At 40.3% G+C, this 23,737-nt stretch overlaps 1 protein-coding gene across 3 annotated transcripts in view; it reads right to left on the bottom strand.

Moving 5' to 3' along the window:
* Positions 1-16,802: 16,802 nt before the first annotated feature.
* Positions 16,803-23,737, bottom strand: part of PCGF5 (polycomb group ring finger 5) — a 115,806-nt gene continuing 108,871 nt past the window's right edge. For all 3 annotated transcript variants that reach the window (XM_082339642.1, XM_082339641.1, XM_082339640.1), the window contains one exon: positions 16,803-22,585. In XM_082339642.1, coding sequence (XP_082195768.1) covers positions 22,538-22,585 — 48 coding nt within the window. In that variant the 3' untranslated portion in view covers positions 16,803-22,537. The remainder of the gene's footprint in view (positions 22,586-23,737) is intronic.

The following is a 23,737-nucleotide window of genomic DNA, read 5'->3' as shown; positions in this document are numbered from 1 at the left end:
TGTGACCATTTTCTTAATTGTTTTGGGTTTGTTTTTGTAGGTCCTTCTTTTGTGTTTCCCACTTATAGAAGTTCCTTTAGCATTTGTTGTAGAGCTGGTTTGGTGGTGCTGAATTCTCTTAGCTTATGCTTGTCTGTAAAGCTTTTGATTTCTCCATCGAATCTGAATGAGATCCTTGCCAGGTAGAGTAATCTTGGTTGTAGGTTCTTCCCTTTCATCACTTTAAGTATATCATGCCACTCCCTTCTGGCTTGTAGAGTTTCTGCTGAGAAGTCACCTGTTAACCTTATGGGAGTTCCCTTGTACGTTATTTGTCATTTTTCCCTTGCTGCTTTCTGTAATTTTTCTTTGCGTTTAATTTTTGCCAGTTTGCTTACTATGTGTCTCAGCATGTTTCTCCTTGGCTTTATCCTGTTTGGGACTCTCTGAGCTTCCTGGACTTGGGTGGCTATGGCTATTTCCTTTCCCATGTTAGGGAAGTTTTCGACTATAATGTCTTCAAATATTTTCTTGGGCCTTTTCTCTCTCTCTTCTCCTTCTGGGACCCGTGTAATGTGAATGTTGTTGTGTTTATGTTGTCCCAGAGGTCTCTTAGGCTATCTTCATTTCTTTTCATTCTTTTTTCTTTATTCTATTCTGCAGCAGTGAATTCCATCACTCTGTCTTCCAGGTCACTTATCCATTCTTCTACCTCAGTTATTCTGCTATTGATTCCTTCTAGTGTAGTTTTCATTTCAGTTATTGTACTGTTCATCTCTGTTTGTTTGTTCTTTAATTCTTCTAGGTCTTTATTAAACATTTCTTGCATCTTCTCGATCTTTGCCTCCATTCTTTTTCCGAGGTCCTAGATAATCTTCACTATCATTATTCTGAATTCTTTTTCTGGAAGGTTGCCTATCTCCACTTCATTTAGTTGTTTATCCTGGGTTTTATCTTGTTCCTTCATCTGGTACATAGCCCTCTGCCTTTTCATCTTGTCTATCTTTCTGTGAATGTGGTTTTTGTTCCACAGGCTGCAGGATTGTAGTTCTTCTTGCTTCTGCTGTCTGCCCTCTGGTGAATAAGGCTATTTTTATAGGGATTGCATTAAATACGTAGATTGCTTTGGGCACTGTGGACATTTTAACAATAGTGATTCTTCCAATCCAAGAACATAGAATATCTTCCCATTTCTCTGTATCACTTTCAAATTCCTTCATCAGTGTTTTATAGATTTCAGAGGATAGGTCTTTCACCTCCTGTTTAAGTTTATTCCTAGGTATTTTATTCTTTTTGATGTGATTGTAAATGGGATTGTTTCCTTAATTTCTCTCTCTGATAGTTCATTGTTAGTGTATAGAAAAGCAACAGATTTCTGTATATTAATCTTGTATCCTGCAAATTTACTGAATTCATTTATTCTAACACTTTTTTTGGTGGGGACTTTAGGATTTTCTACATATAGTATCATGTCATTTGCAGATAGTGAGTTTTACTTCTTCCCCTCCAATTTGGATGCCTTTTATTTCTTTTCTGATGGCTTGTGGCTAGGACTTCCAATACTATTTTAAAAAGAAGTGGCAAGAGTGGGCATCCCTGTCTTGTTCCTTATCTTAGAGGAAAAGCTTTCAGCTTTTCACTTTTGACTATGATGTTAGCTGTGGGTTTGTCATAAATATCTTTTGTTATGTTGAGATATGTTCCCTCTATACCCACTTTGATGAGGGTTTTTATCATGAATGAATGTTGAGTTTTGCCAAATGCTTTTTCTGCATCTATTGAGATGATGGTGTAATTTTTATCCTTCCTCTTGTTAATGTGGTGTATCACATTGATTTGCAAAAATTGAACCATCCTTGCATCCCTGGAATAAATCCCACTTGATCATAGTGTATGATCCTTTTTATATATTATTGATTTGCTTTGCTATTACTTTGTTAAGAATTTTTGCATCTATATTCATCAGAGATATTGGCCTATTTTCTTTTTTTGTACTGTCTTAGTCTGGTTTTTGTATCAGAGTTATGGTGGCCTTGTAGAATGAATTTGGGAGTGTTCCAACCCCTTCAATTTTTTGGAATAGTTTGAGAAGGATAGGAATTAGCTTTTCTTTATATGTTTTGTAGAATTACTCTGTGAAGCTGTCTGGTCTTGGACTTGAGTTTGCTGGAACTTTTTTTAAATTACAAATTCAATTTCACTACTAATGCTCAGTCTTTTCAGATTGTCTGTTCCTGATTCAGTTTTGGAAGGTTGTATTCTTCTGAGTCATGTGGTAGCTCTATTTTTAATTTTCTGAGGAACCTCCATATTGTTTTCGATAGTGGCTACACCTATTTGCATTCCCACCAACGGTTTACATGGGTCCCCTTTTTTTCACTTCCTAGCCAACACTTGTTATTTCTTGTCTTTCTGAGAATAGCCATTCTGATAGGTGTGAGGTTGATATCTCATTGTGGTTTTGATTTGCATTTCCCTGATGATCAGTGATGTTGAGCACATTTTCATGTACCTGTTTGCCATCTGTATGTCTTCTTTGGAAAACAGCTATTCAGACCCTCTACCTTTTTATATGGATTATTATTATTACTATTTTTTTTTTTTTTGCTTTTGAATTGTAAGAGTTCTTTGTATATTTTGGATATTAACCCCTTATCAGGTATTGATTTGCAAGTGTTTTCTCCCATTTGGTAGGCTGCCTTTTCATTTTATTGATGGTTTCCTTTGCTGTGCAGAAACTTTTTAGTTTGCTGTAGTCCCACTTGTTTATTTTTCCTTTTGTTGCCTTTGTTCTTGATGTCAAATCCAAACAATCATCACCAAGACTGATGTCAAATTGCTTACTGCCTGTGTTCTCTTCTAGGAGTTTTATGGTTTCAGGTCTTACATTCAAGTCTTTTATCCATTTCAAGAGTTCCATCCATTTTGAGCTGATTTTTGTGTATGATGTAAGATAGTGGTCCACTTTCATCATTTTTCATGTGGCTGTCTAATTTTCTCACCACCATTTATTGAAGAGATTGTCCTTTCCCCATCCCTGGCTTATAATTGTGTATTCTTGAATACACAATCCACATTGTTTGTTCATTTTATATTCTCTGTCGTAAGTTAATTGACACATAAATGTGGGTTTATTTCTGGGCTTTCTATTCTGTTTCATTGATCTATGAATCTGTTTTGATTACTGTATCTTTGTAATATAGTTTGAAATCAGAAAGTGTTATGCCTCCAACTTTGTTCTTCTTTCTCAAGATTGTTTTGACTATTTGAGATCTTTTGTCATTCCATGCAAATTTTAGGATTGTTTGTTCTATTTCTATAAAAAATGTCATTGGAATTTTGATAAGAATTGCACTGAGTCTGTAGATTTGGTTAATGACTACCTTTTACTGAGCACTTTTATGTACTCCTCTGAGCAACACTGTCTTTTCATTATACCCAACTGATTAAAAAAAAAGAAAGAGAAAAGGAAAGTGAGCCTTAGAGAGACAGATAAGTTGCCCAAATGGCAACTGGCAGAGAAAGATTAGTACCCAGGTCTCTGTGACCACAAAGCCTGTGCTCTTAACCACAAATATTGGGTTTGTTTTGCATATGATCTCTTACCTTATCAAAACATATTGCTTAAAATTTTATAAGCATCTCCCCCCATTTCCATTTCAATAATATTTTCACAGTCTACAGTTCCTCCCCCTCCAGTTTCTTTCCTGTGACTTCAAATTTTGTTCTCTGATAAAGTTCAAATGTTCCCTGTAAATTTCCCAGTCTGCCAGCAGAGATCAGATGTGATCTGCCATCATACCTTGAGCTGATTTTTATCGAGGACCACTGGAGAGAAGCCACAAGTGCTGGCTGACCCTCATGGGGAGAGAAATGATTTCCTGAGAAAGATTCCAAGGGACCTATGGGACAATGTTAGCTACAGCACTTGGAGAAAACTATAGATTGTTTCCTTTCTGAATTCACTTTTTATCCCTTTATGTTTATGTATTTCCTGATCCTTGAAATAAATTCAAACAACATAGAACAGAATGAAGCTAAAAGTGAAAATTTCTCTCTTGCTTCCTCCTCACTTCAAACCACATGCCTTATTTTATTATTCTGTAAATATTCCCCTTAAAATAAAATTTAATCACATCCCTCTGTATTCAATACTTCTAAGATGTATTTTTTTATATATTTTATTTTATTTATTTATTTTTGGCTGTGTTGGGTCTTCATTGTTGCGGGCAGGCTTTCTCTAGTTGCGGCAAGTGGGGGCTACTCTTCGTTGCAGTGTGTGGGCTTCTCATTGCGGTGGCTTCTCTTGTTGCAGAGCATGGGCTCTAGGTGCGCGGGCTTCAGTAGTTGTGGCGTGCAGGCTCAGTAGCTGTGGTTTGCGGGCTCTAGAGCGCAGGCTCAGTAGTTGTGGTGCATGGGCTTAGTTGCTCCGCGGCATGTGGGATCTTCCCGGACCAGGGCTCGAACCTGTGTCCTCTGCACTGACAGGTGGATTCTTAACCACTGTGCCACCAGGGAAGTACCCTAAGTTGTATTCTTGCAAACTTATTTTTTAAAGAATATTTAACTTTTGCCCACACTGGATGTGATCGCATTAAGCTGCTGTCACAGGGAAAGACACTGGAAAGACAGTAGATTTCTCTTTTATGAATAAAGATCCCAGGTATAAAATAATCAGATACTGAGCTGGAAGTTCTTTAGGCTGTTAGCATTTTATTTCTATTGGCTTCTAGCAGTTAACAAATTACATTTCCCCCCACCTCTCAATAGGGATCAAGTGTGTCTGCATTCTTTCATTAAGAATTCATTGAGTATCTTTCTGGTTGGCAATGGCCAGACTATGCACTGACCTCTCCAATAGCTTGTTGATGTAGGAAGGAAAAAACCAAAACCACAGAAGTTATAGATTATATAACTGTGACGTGCAAGAAGTGAGGATTCCCAAACCCAGAACCATTAAGTTTAGGTGATATGGACAAACATACTCCCTCCTTCCCTTCCCCCGTTGCCCAAAGGTGGAATCCCCTAAGTTTTGGGATTCTTTGGCTTTGGCTTGACCAACTTCCCTCTCTGCACTGTGGCTTCTCAACTTTAGGAGCACTGCAATGAAGAAAAGGAGAGACAGCCCATGTGTCCTTGAGATCATGTATCTCCTTTGCACTGCTATGTGTTCTGCAGTAAAGCAGAAGGGAAGCTAAAAAGAAACAGTACCACAAAATACAGCTCAGTACGTATTTTTGCAGATCTTTTCCTAGGCTATAATCTATTATACTTTTGTGGTTTTGTTCAGTTCTTCTAACCTGCTTAAACTATTTGGTGGTTAAACAGTCGTGACCTTTCCCTTACTGAACATGTGATGTGACAGCACATTCTTCCTTGTTTGTTATTCATTGTGTTCTTCTTTAGCTCCTGTTTTTTGAATGGATGAACTTTATTTCATTTTCAAAGTTTCTCTTAAAACCACCAGTTCTTTGTCATTTGAAGCTTTATCACTTGAGAACATTGAACCTGCCAGGCTTTTCTACACTCATTAGTGGAGGACCTTGTGGGTTTTCAACTCATTTGCTGTGGGAATCAATGATGTGGATAAGAGGCCAACCTTGATTCAGGGCCTATGATGTGGATACAGAAAATTTCAGATTCCTCAGCACCCAACCAATTTCCCAGATAAGGACACACAGCAGGAGGGGATGTGGAAGACATCGTTTGTTAATTTTGTTAAAATGGCATTTTCTTTTAAAAATAGATCCATCATGGGAATTCCCTGGCGGTCCAGTGGTTAGGACTACGTGCTTTCACTGCTGGGGATTCGATCCCTGGTCAGGGAACTTCAAGCTGTGTGGCATGGCCTAAAAAAACAAAAATAAGATCCATCATTTATTAAAAATATACCCTGAGCACTTACTGTGTGTCAGGCACTGTTCCAGGCACAAGGGAGTCTGGCAACAAGAAAAGATGGACAAAGTCCCTGACCACATGTAATTTACATCCTAGTGAGGGGGACAGATAGTAAACAAACAAGTAAATGAATTACCTATATTGTTGGAGTTTTAAAGTTAGAAATATCACGTGCTTTTGTCACAAGTTCAGATAATGCAGAGGAGTATAAAGCAAGAAAAGAGTTTACCTTCCCAAGGTCCCTCCAACTCTTTCCTCACAGGTTACCACTATTACAATTTAATGTGTATCCTTCCAGATTTTTCACCATGATTTTACAAACATATACTCATATATTAGTTGTGGAAGAGGGATCATAATGTACATACTGTGCTTCAACTTTTTCCCTTTTAAATTAAGATGTGCAACTCTCCTCATCAGAGCATGCAGATCTACTGCATTCTTTACAGTGCCATAGTATGGGTTTATTAATCCATTTCTCTATTTGTGGACATTTATATTGTTTCTCTTTTCTCATCATTATAAAAATGCTGCAGCGAATATTCTTTTGTATTATACCATTTGCAATGATAATCTTTTTATAAGCTAGAATCCTTCAGCTGGGATGTCTAGAGCAAAGGGCATACATATTATTAGATTGATTTTTCTGATAGTGAAGTCATTTGAAAGTCACATAGGAGTGAAAAAGGGAAGGATGGGTGTAGAGTCATAAAAACCAAGTACCAGGAAAAGTAGCTCTTAGTGAAGAGTGCAAACAGAACAAGATGGGAGTATAATTGACCACAGAATGTAACTGGCCAATCTCTTTGTCAGCCCTCTCGTGAATTCCCCATAAATTCCACAGTTGGGCCAAGTTATCTGATCTGAGCACCATGAAATGAGTACCATGAAATGAGTGTCAGATGGTTCTCATTTGGTGCTATTTGTCCTCAGTCAGACTCTGTTTTATGGAAGCCCTGTAGGCATTGTCAAATTCAAACCACCAAACATGTATTGAATTCTTCCATACATTACATTGAATTTATTTAATTCAATCATTCAGTAAATGTTCCTGGAGTGCCTGCAATGTGTCAGGCACTGTGCTGGGCCTCTTAAGGGAGGGCTAACCAGGTCATGGAAGTCGGGAAAGATTTCCCTGAAGGGTCTCCCGAGTTTAGCTGGGCAGGTAAATTAGGTAATGATGGCTAAGTTGAGTGAAAGGTTGTCTGAAGTTACTTAAGGAAAGGCATAAGCAAAGGCTCAGTAATGAGGAGAAACTAGCAAGGATAAGGGGTAGAAGAAAGCCAGGTAAGTCTGGGTAGAATTTGTATATCATGACTGTGATATTGTGATTTATAATAAATATATATTTGGTTTTCACCCCCAAGAGCCCCTAAAACCTTTGGAATTTCCTAAGTGATAAATGTGATAAGGGTGTCTTAATGTTTATAACAAACCCCTTTTAACCACATCTGAGTTTATATTAATGAAGTGACTTGGAAAGCATCTAAGGATGGGAGCTGGTTGCCAGGGAAACAAACTATGTGATTAGAGGGTTGGAAATTTCAGTCCTCTCTGACCTCCAGGGAGAAGAGAAGGGCTAGAGGTTGAATTGATCACCAGTGGCCAATGATTTAATCAATAATGCCTATGTGATGAAACCTCCATAAAAACTCAAAAGTATGAGGTTCAGAAAGCTTCCATGTTGGTGAACACCTGGAGACTTAGGGAGAGTGGCCTGCTCAGAGAAAGCATGGAAACTCCATGCCCTTTTCCTCTACCTTGCCCTGTGCATCTCTTCCACATGGCTGTCCCTTAGTTATATCCTTTCATAATAATCTAGTAATCTAGTAAGTAAGATGTTTCTCTGAGTCCTGTGTGTCACTCTAGCAAATTAATCAAACCCCAAAAGGGGGACTTTGGAACCTCCAATCTGTAGCCAGTCAGTCAGAAGCACAGTTGACAACTACCTCCAGATAGATAGTGTCAAAGTTTAGTTGAATGGTAGGACACCCAGCTGGTGCCACAGAGAATGTGTTGTTGTGGGAACGCACCCACACTGGAATTGGGTGCTGAATTATTAGTGACCAAGCATGAGGCGAGATGAGGCTGGAGAGACAGGCAGAGCCCAGAACATGAAGATCCTCATAGATCATGTTAAGGATTTTGATCTATCCACTAAACAGTGGGAAGCCTTTAAAAGGCTCTGGAGCAAGGGAGGGGAGCTGTGGAAGGCTAGAGGATGTGGTGACATATTCAGATTGGCGATTTGAAAATATTTTTCTGGAAACAGCATAGAGAGAATGGGCATGAGGGTGGGCGTGTGGTGAAAGCCCATGTTGGGAACCAGATAAAAGGCTTTTACAGGCATCCAGTTAAGAGAACATGGTAGATTAGACTAGGGTGGTGGTAGACAAGATGTAAGCTTCATGAAGAGATATTAAGGAGGTAAGGAGACAGTGCTTGGTGGATTGGATGAGGATTAGGAAGAGGATTGTATCAAGAATGACCCCAGGGTTTTAGGTATGGGCAACTGCATGGATGGTGAACCATTCACTGAGGCTGGGGGCACTGGGAAGGACTATTTGTGGAGTGGGTATCTTAAATTCTGCTTTGAGAATGTTTAGTTTGAGATGTCTTTGTAACAGCCAAGAAGGGTTTCCAAGTGGGCTGTGGGCTATTTGGCTCGGGAGCCCAGAGGAGTGATGGTGTTTGGAGCGATCAATCTGTAGGTCCTCCGAATAGACGTGGTCATTGAAGCTTTGTGCCTGGGTGAGATCTCCCAGGGAAGAGAGCACAGGGTTAAGTCTGGAGGAATGTCTACAATTAAAGATGCAGCAGAAGAGGAAAGCATTTGCATAATCTTGAGAGTAAATGTCTCCTTAAATTTTGTACCCTAGACGTTTCACTTGCCTCCACTTAGTCCCTTCCCTGCTGGCCAGAGAGGAATAACGTGAATCAGGAGAGAGTCATATCATGAAAGCCAGAAGAATTTTTTTGAGAAAGAAGCAATGGTCACCATTGTTGAATTCTGCTAAGGGGAGAGATAAGTTGGGCGTGGAAAATACTGTTTGGATTTATCTGTGTCCTGTGGGAGATGGAGAGATGGTTCTGCTGAAGATCACCTCATCTTGGCTTTGTACTGTTTTATAAATTCCAATCCCCTCTCCCTGTGCCCCGCCCTTTCTTCACTATTCCACACTGAGCAGACCTGATGGCCTACATCCCTCCTCCTAGGGCAGCCTCCAACCAGTCTTGCACCTTGATATTTTATATTTCCTTTTCTGAGAGGGGCTCTTCACTTAATTTATCACAAATATACCCCTACTGCTGTTGAAATTGTTTGATATTTCTTAGTAGCTGAGAAGTGTGTGGTACGTGTAGGGCTCTCCTTTTCAGAATAATGAATGCCCGGAAGATCCTTTGGCATGCATGACCCAGAACAATGCTGGGCACATAGAAGATGCACAGTTGTTGCTTTTGGAAGTGATGGTGGTTAAAGGCGTAAGTTCTGGAATCTGACAGACTTGGGTTCAAATCCCATCCCTGGCAGTCATTAGCTATGTGACTTCAGGCAAATTACTTAACCTCTCTGAGCTAGTTTCCTCATCTACAAAATGAGAACCATAACCAGACCTCATAAATTTATTATGAGGATTAAGGGAGATAACACATTATGAGGATTAATGAGATAAGTGAGGCCCAGGAGCCCAGGTTATCTGGACCCACTGGAACCCACCTGAGCCTAGGATGGAGACTGACTTGTCAGGATCCTTAGGAAGCGAGGGCCTCCCAAAACTACCCCACCCAAGCAGAAGCAAGGGAAGGGGTGCAGTGGTCTGTCTGTCTGGACACTCACTTGGGGTGATCTGGGGTATGTGACCTCAACCAAGCAGCACCCCCTTCTCTAGTTTCCCAGGGCAGAGACCATGATCCTCCACAGCCCCTCCCTCCAGCATCCTGTGGCCTGAGAGCTCCAGTTAGATGGCATGTTCCTCTTCCCTAATTCTTTTTCACTTGATTGGTTATTGAATTTTTCAACATTTTCTTAAAAGACCAAAAAGGAAAAAAAAGTCTTGTATTTTGGAGCTTGTGCATGCAGGGTCTTTTAAAAGTCAGGCCCAGGGCAGGGGCCCCTCTTGCCCCAGTCTAGGGATGATGGTGGTACTGCAGACGTTCTTCTACTAAGGACAGTATCTGTGAGTTCATAGTATAGAAGGGTTGCTGCCCATATTACTCATTGAGGTTTCTCTTTTCTCCTTGAGCACTGCCATGGGCCAGGCCCACGTAGAGCTGAATCACACAGACTGTCTTGTGTGCTCAGGGAGCTTGCAGCGAGGCTGGGAAGACAGATGCTACACACACAACTGCAGTTGAGATGAGTGTCACAAGAACGGGGACGTACAGGGTGAAGTATCCAAGGCAGGACCAGAGAGAGGAAGTGACTTGCCCAAGGTCACACAGCTGGGGAGTGGCTGAACTGGGAGTGAAGCCCTCCTTGGCTCCACTCCTGGATTTCTGCTCACTTTTCCGTCACCACTCCATATAACCTGGAGCTCTGGGTCTGCCTCGGGTGGAAACCCCCAGTGGCAGCTCCAAGACGCTCTTCAGTGAGCACACTTCTAACAGCCAGAGAGAGACACTGTCCTTGGGCTGATTCCATCTCCCTTCTTGGTCAGCCCAAATGGGAGAACTTCCCAGAACACTCCCTCCACCCCTCTAGCTGCTGATCACCCAACTGCTTCCCGGTGGGGAGCTTGAGAAATCAAGGCAGCTGGATGCTGGTAGGTTGTACTGACCAGCCCAGAATAGCTGGTACCAACTTCACAGGCAGGCGGCCGAGCCTCCAGCATTGTAGGATCTACAGCACCCAATGCTGGTTTCGCTTACTCCTTCCCAGGCCCTGGCTGGGTCACTCTGTCCTCACTCAGAGAGTCAGCGGCTGAATTGGACTCCGGTGGCTCAGACATGACTTCACTCTCCCTCCCTTCAGCCCAGCCCTCATCTCTCAGGGGGCACATGTTTTGGAAGAGTCTGGCCTGGGCTGGTGCCGGGGCCTCAGTCTCTCAGTCTGGGTTGGATGCTGCAAGGCAGGGTGCAGGCGGATCTCTTTTCAATCTGCTGGCATCATCAGGAGCTGTGTTGTGGCCAACAGGCTGAGTGCCATCTTGCCTCTGGACAAGGTGACCAGGGAGAGAGCCATGGTGGAGGGAAGACAGAGAGAAGAGTCCCCTCAGACTCAGTGATCAGAAACCACCCAGGTTTCTGGTCACCTGGTGCGCTTTCCTTCACAGTTTCCAAGGAATACTGCAGGAGATAAGGAGGGAGCGTTTATGCAGAGTGAGCTGGGCTGTGCACACCCTTCCTCAAGGCGGAGAGGTGGAGGGTGCTGGCAGGGGCGGGGCTTCAACAGCACCCCTGGAAGGCTTGGTATGCGATACTGCAGCTGTGGGGACACTGACCTGGAGTCAATACACCCGCAAAAATTTAGAGGCCAGAGGCTATGCCTCTCAGCCTGGAGCCATTGGGGAGGGCAGAGGGTGAGAGGGCCTGCTGGGCTGTTAAAAACATTGACTGTGGGTCAACGCTACATGGCCCATAGGGGGCCCTGTAAGGAACCTGTAGCAGGAGTATCAGCAGGGAGCCACTTAAACGGACCCTGTACAAGACGACGGCAGCCTGTGGAAGAGAAAACCCCTGCAGTAAGAGGCTGTGGGCTGTAGCGCTGGCATAGAAGGTCAGGGGCACCAGGAACAGCCCACTGACACAGGCACGGCTCCTGGCAAGGAGAGTGATGGTTGAAGGTTCTGGAGGGGACCCTCCAAAGAACCCAGAAAGAGCATTGCGAGAGAGGGGGCTGTGAGCATCAGTCAGGTCCAGATTGCTTGGAGCTGGCTTACAAGCTGCTCTGCTGTTCTCGGATTCCCCTCCTTCCCCACCAAGTATGTTCCCAAACCAGGGAGAACAAATCAGGGAAGGAGGGACCACCACCCTCTAGTTTTGGAAAGTAGGTAACCCTTTACCGGGCCCTAGTTAGGAGCAGGGAAGAAGTGTAACCTTGCAATAAAATAGTGAGTAATTGATCAATATACTGAACTGGACTTTCTGATTTCTCAATTGAGACCATGTTTTGTGATTTAAAGTGTGCTGAGAAAGTTCCGGGGCTACTGACGTTTTCATCCAGTGGAAGGGGGCTGTGAGAGGCACAGATTCAAGAAGTAGGTGTGTTAATTACATCTCGTGAGTTCTGCTGGTTTAGTGTCACATTTACATTAGGGTCTCAGTCACCATTGAGGAGATAATATGTAATTCACCCATCCTTCAGTTAATCAGCGGGAGACCCCTTACTAGAGCCCTTACTGGAGTCTGGGGCTGCATTGCTCCAATGCCTGTGACAGGACAGGGCTGTGTAAAGGGTTACGGGGAAGGAACGGGCAAGGACCACCTCTGGGTGGGAGGAGAGCAGCAGCTCCTGAGGAAGGCATCCTGCATCCTGAGCAGGGGGTGGGGCCGGGCCTCTAGTGGGGAGGAGGTGCCTGGCGGGGAAAAGGTGGGTGCTTAGCAGAGCAGCGGGGTCGGTGGGAGCCCTGGTTACCAGGCTTTTCAGGATCCTTTTCTCCCATCCAAACATCCTCCCGCTGCTCCGGCCACCCTCCCCACTCCAGGTTTCCTAAGGAAGTGCTGAGAGTTTGGGTGTGGCTGCTCCTCTCAGTTTCGTGGCTTCTTCCCACCCTCTTGGTCTGAATTCCCCATCCCCATCTAGAGCTTCACCTATGACCTAAAAACTTAGGTTTCATTAAATTTAGGCACATTGCAGCCAGGGTGGGTGTGATACGTGCAAAGAAACCCTCTTCTCTCCATCGCCAGTTAGGTTCATCCTGAGGTCTATGGCTCTGGTCTGGGACCCTGCTGCTTTTTCTTACCTGGGCTACTGTTCTAGGCTTTTAGCCTCTTCCCATGTCTATTCTAGCTTCTACGCTTTACCATCTGTTCTCCACGAAGCTCCCAGTGTGATCATTTAAACATGTAAACAGGATGTTGTCAAGCTCCTGTGTAAAACCCTCCCATTGCGCTCAGAATAAAATAGGTTTTCAAGGGGACCTAAAAGTGTCTAAATGACCCAGCCCCTTGCCTTCTTCTCCAGAATTCTCTCCCATTGTTCTCCTCCTTGTCACCCCTCCCCTCTCCACCTCCCGCAGGTGGCCGGGCAGCATGGAGTTTTCCCTGCTCTTACTAGTTCTCAGGAATACTCTTTCCTGGCCAACTCCAGCTTCTCTCTCATCTCCACTTAATGCCATTTTCTCAGAAGGGTCTGGACCTCCCATTCTTTCTCATAGAATTTATTTTCTTCAGACAACTTATCCGTCTTTTTATTATGTATTTCTGGTCTTTGTTTAACGTGTATCTCTTTCCCATACTGGAAGCTCAATTAGCGTAAGGGTGAAATCTGTTCGGCTCACCACTTGGACCCCCAGAGTCTCACACAGCTTCTGGTATACAGTGGGTGCTCAAAACAACATCTTGACCACAGTCATCTCAGGCACATACTGGCTGCTGAATATTTATCCTCTATGCAATCCATCCTGGAGCGGCCAGAAGGCCTGAGCATAAGCTTCTCTAGAGCTCTCAGCTCTCAGATGCAAAGAGCCAGGGCCCCTGAGAATAGACTCACCCTAGGGAATAGACAGGCCCACAGTGAAGATCCAAATACATGTCTGGTGATTGCAAGTTATTTAGATCACTTTCTCATCATTAAAATTGGGCTAAGAGTGCCTACCTCACAGGTCTCTTTTTTTGTTTTTTTAAATTTTATTGATGTCTACTTGATTTACAATGTTGTGTTAATTTCTGCTGTACTGCAAAGTGACTCATTTATACATATATATATTCTTTTTCATATTCTTTTCCATTATGGTTTATCACAGGATATTGAATATAGTTCCCTGTGCTATACAGTAGGGCCTTGTTGTGTATTCATTCTATATATAACAGTTTGCATCTGCTCATCCAAAACTTCCAATCCTTCCCTCTCCCACACCCCCACCCCCTTGGCAATCAGAAGTCTGTTCTCTCTATCTGTGAGTCTGTTTCTATTTTGTTCATTTGTTTCATATTTTAGATTCCATATACATGTAATATCATGGTATTTGTCTTTCTCTTTCTGACTTACTTTGCTTAGTACGATCATCTCTAGGTCCATCCATGTTGCTGCAAATGACATTATTTCGTTCTTTGTTATGGCTGAGTAATATTCCACTATATATGTATATATATATATATATATATATATATATATATATATATATATATATACATATATAGTGGAATATATTTTATATATATCTCACATCTTTATCCATTCATCTGTCAATGGACATTTAGGTTGTTTCCATGTCTTGGTTATTGTAAATAGTGCTGCTATGAACGTAGGAGTGCCTGTATCTTTTCGAATTATAGTTTTTTCTGGGTATATGCCCAGGAGTGGGATTGCTGGATCATATGGCAACTCTATAATTTTAGTTTTCTGAGGAACCTCCGTACTGTTTTCCATAGTGGCTGCACCGATTTGCATTCCCACCAACAGTGTAAGAGGGTTCCCTTTTCTCCACACCCTCTCCAGCATTTATTGTTTGTAGACTTTTTAATGATGGCCAATTCTGACCGGTGTGAGGTGGTACCTCATTGTAGTTTTGATTTGCATTTCTCCGATAATTAGTGATGTTGAGCATCTTTTCATGTGCATATTGTCCATCTGTATGTCTTTGGAGAAATGTCTATTTAGGTCTTCTGTCCGTTTTTCCATTGGGTTGTTTTTTTGTTATTGAATTGTATGAGCTGTTTGTATATTTTGGAAATTAAGCCCTCATCAGTCGAATCATTTGCAAATATTTTCTCCTATACTGTAGGTTGTCTTTTCATTTTGCTTATGGTTTCCTTTGCTGTGCAAAAGCTTCTAAGTTTGATTAGGTCCCATTTGTTTATTTTTGCTCTTATCTCACTGGTCTGTTCTCATGATTAAATGGGTGAGAGTAAGGGAAGACATTTGTAAAGTATGTGCTAGACCCTGTGCTGCATCCTTTACATATTAGTACATTCAGTGGGAATACGTTTTATGAACGACCATGTGATTGGAATAGCTCTAGGTAAGCAAAATTTGAGTTACTTGTTGGCATTTTAGCTCCCGGCAAATCAGAGAGAACATTGGGTAACACTGGGTTGCAATCTGTGGATGATCAGATGGAGATGGAAAACGGCTGTGCTGTTCTTTGTTTCCACTGGCATTGCTCTGAGCACTTCCTGTGGCCTCTCATTCCTCCACCAACCTATGGGATAGGGATCTTGTTCCTGCTTTTGGAAACTGAGACTCAACCAGTTAATTGCCCAAAGTCATACCACAGAAGGAGCCTGTATTTGAACCCAGGTCTATGGGGCACCACATGGCTGTTATGAACTGAATAGTGAAGCCCTAACCCTAGGATCTTAGAATATGACTGTCTTTGAGATAGGGCCTTTGATTGAAGTTGATGAGGTCATAAGGGTGGGGCCCTAATCCAATATGACTGGTGTCCATATAAGAAGAGAAACGATCAGGAGACTATTGGGGAAATGGCTAGAGACTTGTTAGCACTGCCTCTGCTTCCTGAAATCTGGATTCTTTCACTACATTGGTTTTATTGGTGCCAGTTACTATGCAAATTGTGTTGTGAGGGTGAGGATATACCACAATGACTGTCAACATCCCTCTTAAAGCTCATAATCTAATGGGAGGACAAACAAACATCAATTACTGTGGTTGTGATAAAAGTGCTAAGTGGTACAGAAGAAGGAGAAAGTTTGGCTCAGCTTACTGGAGTTGATAGGATCTGAACTGGGCTCGGTAGGAGCAGGGCTTTGGTTGGTGGGAGGTGGGGGGGTGATTGATCATTTGCTATTTCTTCCTTCTGGGCATGATTCTCCATTTGATGGTAATCCTGGCACCCCAAATCCCACAGCAGGGGTTTGGGTGGCAAGCAGGGCTCTACATGGCTTCCAGCAAAATACTGTCAGCAAATCCCTCGGCCACACAACAAGCAGAGGCTGGCTCTTAAACTCAGCTGGGGTGCGGACTCCTCCGTAACTTTCGAAACTAGTGAAAAGATCAGAGCTGAGCCTGTGTTGACAAAATGCTAAGAACTGGGTAAACTGGCTCTGTTCTCAAGTGGAGGCGTGGCAGAGACTGATTAGCAGGTCAGAGAACTGTTTCCTTTTTTCCTTGGTTGTGTCCTCCAGCCTTCCCTGAGGCCTTCCCCTGTTCTGGCCCCTGACATGCGGTTAAAGTAAAATGGGCTACATTTTGAGCACTTTCCACGCACAGTCCTCCCAAGTTCTTCCCCACTCTGCAACAGCCTTGCGAAGGGTGATGCTAAAAGGTGAAGGGAGTTTTGCTCAGAGGATGCTGCTTTCCTACCTCGCTGAACGCCTGGGGTCTCCAGCCACCTCCATGGTGTCACTAACCTAAAACAAAGCTGCAGGCACTGTAACAATGGGGCAGAGATATGAATCTTCGAAACCTTCTGACCTGAATGTCTTCAGCCCAACTAGAATTCAAAAGGGAGGTTATTAATGAAACAAAGCTGTTATCTAAGTAGCTGAAGAAAGCAGACTGTCTTTCAAATCACTTGGGCCTTTCTTTGGTACTCAATTACTTTCAGAAGACGATTTGGATTAGATTAATTTAACAAAAAAAGAAATTGTTCTAAAGTGTATGTGGACACACACCTCAAGTATTATTCGAGGGCCAGTCTGCCATCTTAAAAGTAAACAGTTCAGAAATCTTTAGAAAATGTTTATCGTCTCAAACATTCAACAAATATTCACAAAATTTGCTACAGTAATACTTAATGGAAACTTTTAAATGAAGGTTATGATCTGCAACTAATGATAATGAAGAATGACAGACAGCAATAAATTGTGCAATCAAAATTTTAATAACAAAGATACTATTTTTAACATGGTCAAATATACTTGGCTAAGTCCAGATCTTAAAAAACAAAAGTGTCTAGCCCAACAGTACAACCATACAGCTTTGTACAGAACATTCCATAGATCAACAGAAAATACAGTTGAGCACAAAAATAAAAAATATTTAAAGAGAATCTCTAAGCAGCATTTTATTTCTGCAAAACAGACAAATAGTACTGATTAAATATCTACAAGTGCTTTTCCTTTACAAAAATACATATATTCTTAATAGACTAAGTCATTAACAATGACCTGGTAATCTTTCACTTCAATTTGAATGATTTATAAGCTAAATCTTACAACCACAAAAAGGTTTTTATTTGTATTAAGATGTTACCACTTTTGACCAAAAAAAAAAAAAAAAGCTTAAAATATTTTATATTTCAAAGGAAAATTAGCAACATAACTGTACAATATAGTCTATGATGGTTTTATTTAAAGTGAGGGCTACTCTATTGAAAACTGGTGCTTGCTGTTGTGTTGCCAGATGCAGGAACGCAGCAGAACACTGGTGCTCCCCCCACAAGCTCTTGTCGACCACAGCTTCATAAGGACACTTGGGCCCCCATCCCCATTCAAAAAAATACAGCGAAAGAAAACCAACCCCAAACAACGTTAGGCTGATCCCATTCCATTTCTAATGTGCAGAGCTCCTGCTCTGCTGGACTGATGTGAAGTCCACGGATACATAATCTATTCACTATCTCTGCACTGCCCAGAAATATTTAATCTTCAGTTTGTACTAGATTAGTTTCTTATTCCGTGAAGCTCTGAAAGATGGAAGAAAACTGGACCCAGTATTTAGTATGTTTCACTTGATTCTAGATTTAAAGGTAATTAAAATTAAAAAGCATTTCTGAATAATGACTCAAGTTTTGAATCCTAGAGAAAGGGGCATAACAAGTATTCAGACACATTCTAATGAGCATTTAAAATAATTTATTTTTGTTTAATTTTGTAACTTTCTGAAAAGGAAGTGCTCGAGCATTTTAATTCTATTTGAAAATATAGTAAGGATAGCAAATAAACACACTACTTGTGAAAACTACATTACATTAGGAAGAGAATCACTTTTAAATTATTTGGGAAAATGCCACTGTTTTAAGAAAAAACTATGAAAACCCTGTAATGTATATTTGAGTACATTTTAATGAACTTTCAATCTGAACTTTTTTCAACAAAATACTATTGAACTAGGTATATCAAGTAAATCCAGAACTAGTTGGTTATTTTGTGCTTTCAAAGGGTTTGAGTTTCTAGTATATTTAATATTTTTCAATTTTTATAAACCAGATTTGGCAGACATGTTATATTCCTTATTGTAGGGATAGGTATATATCTTAAAATAATAGCATTTCATGTTTTTATGTTTCTAACCCAGAAAATTAAAGTTACGGCAAACTCACTCATTTTTGTAATTCCCACAACCAATATCTATATCTCACTGGTATAAAGCATAGCCTGCTGGAAAACTCCTTATGGTAAACCAGAGTATATAATGGAATGCATCCATCTTTATCCGATCCAATGCGGTTTACCAGGTGGCCTGTCAGGAAGACTTCATAATGTGAGCTTTACTTGAGGTGGCCCACAGCATGGGCTCCCCAAAAGATCGGTGTGAGGACAGGGCTTAACCTGGTGTATATGCTCTTTATCTGGGGCTTATCTTGCCGAATTTGGCTGTATGGCTAGATTCTAAAAACAAAGTCATTGCTGAGAAACAAGACAAAGAGTTACTTAAAAAAAAAAAACCACAGGCCTTTAGGAAAATTTTGCTTTTGAATACAGAAAAAGCATTTACTTATGTGAATCCAACAGAATGCACTATTTTCTATTACAAGTAAGCATGTCTGCACTTTTACCAAAGTCTGTCTTTAATAAAATTTCTCATATTACTAAGAACCCAGGAACTAAATAAGCATAATTTTAGTCTGTATCGCCTCCATGGAATAAAAAGCTTCTCAAATTAGAATTTAAAATCTCAATTTCAATTTTCTTTTCAAAGTATGTATTTCTCCCACTTTTCATCCAGAGGGAGGCTTTTTGTTGTGTTAATCTCTTTTTCACCTTTGAGGATTTCCTAAGATCTGTCAGATGGTGCTGGAAAAACAAGAAACATAGCTGAAAGGAAGTATGTTCTGATTATTGCAAGAAAAACCTGCATTTGATTGATCTTACCATGAAAATTAAGTTTAAAGCCTTTCTTTGGTGATATTTTAGCAATTACTCAAGGTTATTGCCTAATTATATAAAAGTAACTTGCAGTCTAAAAATTTCCAACCTCCAAACAGTTAAACTGTCTCTCTAACATGGTTATTAACAGTAAAATGTCTTTGGTGATAACTATTTTCTTATGAAAATCTTTCAAAAAGAGATTATTCTAACTTACAAGAGCCTATTTAGATACAAAACCATTGATAAGAGACAGGGACAGAAAACTCAAAATTTATGCAGTAAATCTAAAACAGAAATGCACTTTAGCAATGAGGCACTTTCTCTTAAATAGTTCAATAAAGCTAAACAGTTCACAATATTATATAACATACTTTTTTCCCCTTAAAGAATCATTTTAAGTTACACATAGTTGAGCAAACTCATTACATTTATAAAATGTGGCATATTAATATGGGACAGATTTTTAATGCATAAAGAAAAATACTTTTCTAAAAGTAGTTAAAAGACATCACCCCAAGGTATCTGGACCCCAGACTGAATGACCTAATACTACCTCATCAGTGAATCTTTTAGCTTATTTGTTTTTATTCTTAAAAGTATTCTGTTAATCTGGAGAAAGGGCCATATTTGGATTTTTCTGTTAACTAATGTGATTACTTCCGTTAAAGTGATATCTATAAATAAAGCACAGGCCTTCTTTAGATCCAAGGTTCCTTGACCCTTGTACATCTATGATATCTAAAGCAGAGAAAACAGATTACAAAATCTTTTATGGAAGTAAAGTTCTTTCAGTTTGTTGCTTAAGAAACAAGAGATTAAAGAAAAACTTAATTTAGTTTTATTTTCCAATTTTGCATTCAGATGATTATTCCTATAGGCTATTTGTATAAGGAGTTTATCTTACTAGCACCCCAAGTTTGTAAAACTAACCACCTGTGTATTTTTGCCTGTAAATTTTTCTATACCTCGTTTCTTACAAATTCCATAACCTGACTCAGGGGATAATTAACTAGGGATTAGTGTATTACTAGACATGAAAGTAGTCCCATACTTAGAAAACCATAGTTGAATATATATGAAGAAGTCTGTGGTTCTAATAGTAATACCACATTACTCAGGACCATCATAAAACGTGTACCTTTCCCCATATAACTGATGCCCTTCTTTATGCAAGGTTTTCACATGTTTTGGCACATATTCCATTGCATTTCAATAAAAGTGTTAATATATTAACATTAAATAAAGAAATTTTATATAAAAGTATTCTCAATTCCACAATTGCTTCCTATATATTTCCTTGGAAAATAGTGACATTACATAAGATGAGGCAACAAGCCAAATTTAATGAGATCACGTATATAAAACTCATTTAAGGCTGCAAGTTTTGTCTGGGGACCCAAAAACATCCAGGTCTCATTTGTGGTTTTTAAAATGCACTCTCTATTTTGAGTTAATTAAAATCAGCTTCCATAAGTAATCACTGACCTAGATGTGACAAGTTTACAAGAAATCTAAAAATTTCTTTAGGATGTCAAGGAACTTGCATTTGACAGTGTAGCAAAATAATTTCTGTAGCTGGGGAGTAAATTCAGTTTCTGGTTTAGGGTAATGGTCTGTGCCAACCATTTTTAAAGAGTTAACAAAAATCTGCCTTTTAAATTCTCTTTGTGAGCCCCTCCAAGCACAAACACAGTCTAACAAAGTGAAATTTTAAAAGTATTGCCATAACCTTTTTCACAAAAGTCAGGCCAAAAACAACAGAAAACTTTAGACTTTTTGACTTAAAGATATAAGGAAAAGATAATTATGATGTTTCAGCCTTTTATATTGTGAAATGCATCAAGATTTAGCTGTATTTTGTATGTGTTTCTTGGTCGTACACTGTTTTATTTCTAAGAAGCATTTTGAGATTCAGAAGGCATTACCCTGTGATACATTTTACCGGAAAATGTAGCACATCTACTATGTAGACAGTATAAAAACTATGTGTGTAACACACAGATTGTGCTCATGTCAGATTTCTAGAACAAATATTTTTTCCTAACTTTCAAGATTATTTCCTAAGTATTTCAGAGGTTAACTTTGAAACTGAGGAAATAGGCCTAAGTTTCAAAGCAATTACTAAAACTTAATTTCCAAAGAAGTTTATGAAAAATAATGTAAATGTTAAGAGGTTTAAAATGAAGTTCTTCATATAATTTAAGGTGACAAGACTTTTTCTGACTTGCAGACTCATCTCAAAATGAATGGAAGACTTAAAAAAAATGCAAACTCAAGGACATTATCATAGCTCTGACCTTAAAGAACTTATGTATAAAACAATAATCCCATTTCCCCCTGATTACTACAGGATCTAAAATGAAATATCCTCAAACCATTAATTCTGGTTAGCATATTTATCTATTACACTGCATTTTTTCTATTTTATGCATATGGTTTGGAAATGTGACAGGTTACTAACAGTTTTAATCTACAATTGCTTTGAGATTTTTGAAATCCATAAAATAGCTAATGTCACCTGCTCTAAAAATCCTAATACTTAAATCATCATAACCTTCTGCATGCCACAATGACACACACCTAAGGCCAACTGAAAAAGGGAAACAATGTACTTCATTAGATAAGAGCCACAGTATAACAATGCACACATAAAGGGGGCTACGTGACGGCGATGACATTTCATGAAGCAGCACCCGCTCGTCATAAGGCATTATGAAAGATTAACCTCACTTACACATTAATTTTGTTAGAAGTAAATGTGATCAGCTGCCAACATTTCAAATGGTTGTGAATCTCACTTCAGCTCTCCAAGAAGTCACATACGTTTTCTGGAGGGTGAACAGGCCCTCCCTGTGCGACTGGTAGACTACACAGACAGATGACTCAAAATGCCTACAATTATAATGTGCTCTAATGTAAAGAACAATTGGAATTCTTCCCCAAAGGACTTGCACACTCAAGAGTGAACTATTTTGCACACAAAAAGCTTACTGAGAACAGGACAGTGGCTCAAGGACCACTTTTCTAAATATATTTCCCATACAAAATAATTTCAAGATATAATAATTATTAGTTCCTTGTACAGTACTCTATTTTTAAACAAGAATTAATCAAATAGTAAGCATGTGAAAACTGCAACACCACAAAGATTGAGCCATATTACTAGTGTAATCAAACATTAGAACCGTCTTGGAACAGGCAAGCAAAATATTCAGAAGGCTGGATCGTGGCTGCACACCTAACTGATTTCAACCATGACTTGTACTGTACACTGTGAGACAGCACAGATACCTTATGCAGACGGTTCAGTAGCAGAATGGCACTTGGTTTGCTCTTAATAGAAACAACAAAAATGCAACTGACAATCTAGAGACAGACAATGGCCTTATTCGCATGCTGCAAGTCTGGTTGTGCCCCCCCCAGTCCACACGCCGTTCACTGTGCAGTCTGTCGATGAGTAAACACGTAGTGCAGGATTCGTTCAGTGGGATCTAGGCCCCGTGGTCTAACCAAAATCAATCCTTGGTCGATACTGCAATACCATGGGGTATGACTATAAAATAAAAGCAGATGATGAATAAGACTGTTGATATAAAAACTATATAGATTATACATAAAAGACTTTAAGAATGTGCAGTTATAGCTTACAGTATTTCCTGGTACTGGTGATTATGACAATTAAGGTTGTAATTAAGACTATATTTTTAAACGGCTACTATTTTCTAGAATCAGTCAAGTTTTCCATAACTGGCAACAAAGGTCAAGCTGGAAGGCCTGCAGATGTCATACTGCTTGCATATGTGAATAGTACTAATGTTAATACTTAGGGCGAGGCAGGGCCTGTGGAGGATGGAAAGCTCTCACCTGCAGTCACCTGTGGGGCTGAACAAGACAAGCCCGCAGGCCGGACTCCATCAGGGCTGCTGTTTGTGAGAGCCCACTGAGTCACGAATTAACAAAGACCTCCTGCTATGAATCTAGGAAAACTGGGATAGTGTTTACAAATCACACATCTTAACATTGACACTTCTTTTTAGGATTTAAAACTTAACTGTCATTTTAAAAATGTTGAAAAACAAGTAACTGTTAGACGAAAGCGCCTCCTTTCAATAGTTGATACTACTAAATATTTGGACTTGACTATTATATAACTGAATGGTTCAGACTGTCCTTCGGTTTTGCTCTACGTAGGGAAGGTATCATACATCAACATAGAGATGGAATCAGCACTAGAGAGGAAACAGCTTCCTGTGGTAAAAGCCACACTGCTACTTCGTCTTTTTTACCCTCTGTTTTGTCATATCACATAGAACTCAAACATCAAAGTCAGAAAGGGTCTGAAGAACCAATGGTTTTCCTTTTCTTAAAGGTGCAGATTCCCCTTTTTAAAATGAAATTTCCAGGAGCTACTTTTATGAAAACAAGAAAGGGCTGAGATGGCTACTGACTTGTTTCCCCCCCTTGTCTCTGTGTAGGTGAATGCAAAAATCCTGTCTTTCTTTCCTGTAGACAAAAGTGGTAGACTGAGATTCCAGAACCCTGAAAATGACTGTTTCTGTAGGTATCATCGCTATGCTACATCCTGGGAAGTCTCTCTCACCATTCAGCTCAGGGTTGGACTGGAGGGTAGGAATAAAAATTCCTAGATCTTGCTGTTCCCAGCTGAAGAAGTAAGGTGATGCCCTACAGTTTTCTAAGGACTGGA

This window comes from Balaenoptera borealis (genome assembly GCF_965194805.1).
Source record: "Balaenoptera borealis genome assembly, chromosome: 10".
NCBI lineage: Eukaryota > Metazoa > Chordata > Mammalia > Artiodactyla > Balaenopteridae > Balaenoptera > Balaenoptera borealis.
Note: the sequence above shows the minus strand (reverse complement) of the source record. Positions and strands in the feature narration are given on the sequence as shown.